Source organism: Mandrillus leucophaeus, unplaced genomic scaffold (assembly GCF_000951045.1).
Source record: "Mandrillus leucophaeus isolate KB7577 unplaced genomic scaffold, Mleu.le_1.0 Scaffold215, whole genome shotgun sequence".
NCBI lineage: Eukaryota > Metazoa > Chordata > Mammalia > Primates > Cercopithecidae > Mandrillus > Mandrillus leucophaeus.
The window spans coordinates 941,095-944,035 of record NW_012102199.1 but is presented as its reverse complement, the minus strand read 5'-3'; the positions used below and the strand labels follow the sequence as shown (position 1 = coordinate 944,035).

At 53.9% G+C, this 2,941-nt stretch overlaps 1 protein-coding gene across 2 annotated transcripts in view; it reads right to left on the bottom strand.

The window, feature by feature from the left end:
* Positions 1-730, bottom strand: part of LOC105540097 (cytochrome P450 4F8) — a 14,710-nt gene extending 13,980 nt beyond the window's left edge. Inside the window, exons 1-2 of one of the 2 annotated variants that reach the window (XM_011980585.1) lie at positions 574-730; positions 143-341 (exon numbers count right to left, since the gene is read on the bottom strand). In XM_011980585.1, coding sequence (XP_011835975.1) covers positions 143-341; positions 574-587 — 213 coding nt within the window. In that variant the 5' untranslated portion in view covers positions 588-730. The remainder of the gene's footprint in view (positions 1-142; positions 342-573) is intronic. The other variant, XM_011980586.1, reaches the window with a different exon arrangement.
* Positions 731-2,941: the final 2,211 nt, after the last annotated feature.

Genomic DNA, 2,941 nt, shown 5'->3' with positions numbered 1-2,941 from the left:
GAGTGAGGGAGGAGTGGAATGAGTGAGTGAGCAGAGGAATGAGTGAGTTTCTCTCCGTCCCAGACCCCAGCCCACCCCCTCAGCCTGAGCCCCTTTCCAGCCTTCTACCCTGAGACACCAGATCCATCTTCCTGCCACTCACCAGGCCCAGGTGACCCAAGAACCAGTTCTGTTTTGGGGGCTGCGGGAAACACCGGAGGCGGCGGCAGTTGTCGTAGAAGGTGTAGGTCCACATTAGGATGCAGGCCAGGAGCCAGGAGGCCCCCACCAGCAGCAGGAGCAGCCATGGGGATGCTGCCACCGGCCCGAGGCCCAGCCAGGACAGGCTCAGTAGTGACATCCTGCAAGGGAGAGGGGATGGAGGGTGAGGTCCTGAGGCCTAAGAAAGGGGCTGGGGAGCTCCAGGACCGATGATGGGTAAACATGGTTAAGAGCATGGAGGGAGATTCAGGGAATCTCAGGGGAAGAGGCCAAGGGAGAGGGGAGGCGAGAAGTGACACAAAATTCGAGATCAAGGAAACTAGAGACCAGACAGCCTCATCTAGAACCACCAGCCAACTTACCTCTGGCTACCTGCAAGCACCCATCACCAGGGCCAGCTCCCTGGAGCCACCCCAGTCTTGGGCAGTGCCCCTCCCTATCCAGCCCTGCCACCCCCAGCCTGGCACCTTCTGTCAGGAGAAGCTTGTCCCGCACAACCTCCTCTCCTCCTTTGCTAGGAGGTTTTTGCCCCTGGCCCCAGATCTAGGAAATACTGTAGGAGGCTGGGCTGGGCTGGGCTGGCCAATCCTCACAGCCTGGATGCCTCCTTTGTGCCAGGGCAGCCAACCAAAACCCAGGGACTGGCGGGGACCGTAGCTGTAGAAGAACCAATTCAGGATGACCCAGCACGGCCACTCAGTCCTCAGCACCTCTCATGTAAGGCAGAGGGTAAGTTGGAGGGCAGCCAATGGTGATCTGAGCCCCAAAATTTGCAGCCACCCTGCTTTTCCAAGAACAGGGGAAGGTAGGTAAAGGAATGAAGTGTTCAGGTGCCAGGTGCTCTGGGTGAGGCCAAGCCTTCTCCCAAAACAACCCCTGGGGTTCCCCTCCAAATGTGGGCCAGGAGAATGCTGTGCACCATTTCTCAGTGGAGATTTAGGAGATTCAGAGGCAGAAGCCTGTTGCCCTCCACTGCCAGCCTGGCAGGAATTCAAGTCCTGCCTCCCAGCAGCCCAGGACCTAGGCTGAGACCTGACTGATAGAAGCAGGAACAGAGAATGCAGCCCTACTGGGGATTACCCAGGGTCAGATTCTGGAGATAAGGAGACCAGCTAGAAAAGCAGCCTGGATGCTGGGCTCAGCGTAGGAGGACAGAGGGGGCCCATGAAGGGTAAGGCTGGGGGAAGCTGTGAGCAGACAAGGTCCAGACGGGGAAGGCGGAGCCAAGGGACCCTGAGTGGAGTCCTCCTTCTGCTCTGTCCTTGCTTTGACGATGGGCAGTACTGCCCCTCCTGGGCTCAGGTTGTTTTGTTTTGTTTTGTTTTGTTTTGTTTTGTTTTGTTTTGTTTTTGAGACCGAGTCTTGCCCTGTCACCCAGGCTGGAGTGCATTGGCGCAATCTCGGCTCACTATAACCTCTGCTTCCCGGGTTCAAGTGATCCTCCAGCCTCAGCCTCCTGAGTAGCTGGGATTACAGGCGCCCATCACCACGCCCAGCTAATTTTTTGTATCTTTAGTAGAGACGGGGTTTCACCATGTTGGCCAGGCTGATCTCGAACTCCTGACCTCGTGATCTGCCCACCTCAGCCTCCCAAATTGCTGTGGGCTCAGATATTGCATTTGGGAGATGGGATGCAGAATGAGGGGCTTTAGAGGGGGACAGAGGAGGAGTCTTCAGAGGAAAGAACCTCAAAAAGAGGAGGTGAAGGGAAGGAGCTGGCAACATGCACTTTAACCATAAGGCTCAGTTACTGAAAGTGTGGTCCACGGACCTGCGCCATGAGCATCATCTGACAGCTGGCAGGAAATGCAGAATCCCATGCCCCAACCCAGAAATACTGACTCAGGATTGCATCTTAACAGAACCCCAGGGGATTTCTAAACAATCCTTCAAGTTTAAGTAGCCTTGCTTCAAGATTCCTGGCTCCAGGCTTTGCAAGAATGCTGGGAGTTAACCCCTTAACCTTTCTGATTCTCAGGGCTTCTTTCAGTTATAAAATAAAAAGAAAAATCTATTCCTCTCAGGGCTGTTCATGCAACTATATGTTTCTTGAGCACCAACTACGTGCCAGGCACTGTTCCAGGCACTGGGGATGCAACAGTGAGTGCTCGGCTGTCAAAGGTACCACAACACATAAAGAGACAGGCAATGATCCAATAAATCAGACAATCCAATAAATCAGAGAATCAGGGAGGGCTTCTAGGAGGAGGTGACCTTTTAGCAGAGACATGAATGAAGAGGGAGACCCTCCAAGGGCAGCCATGGGATGGGGCACCCAGGTTGTGCAAAAATGCACATGAGTTCTTGTTCCTTTGAAGCTCATGCTGAGATCACCAACATGTGGGACCACACAATTCATCCTTGGGAAGTTCAAGGTGGGAAGCGAAATCTGGCCCAATATTGAAGCCATAAGCAGATGTTGAACTTTCATGAGCCATGAGCAAGGACTCACACCCCAGTAGGACTCAGCAGCCTGGGAGAAGCCAAGGTTTATCACTAAGGTCCTGATTCCTGGACCAGGCAGCAGAACAGGAAATTGAGGGAGGGAGGGATAGTCCAGAGGGAGCTCTCTGCTCTGGGAGTTTTGTGCCTGAGAAGTCTGGAGTCTCCCCAAGATTTCTCATCCAACCAGGAATATGTCAGGGGCCAAATCACACAGCCTGGCTTATGGAATGTCCCCTAGTGAGTATTGGAAGGAGAGGAGTCACTCATGGGAAAACAGAAGCTGGTGCTTCTCTGC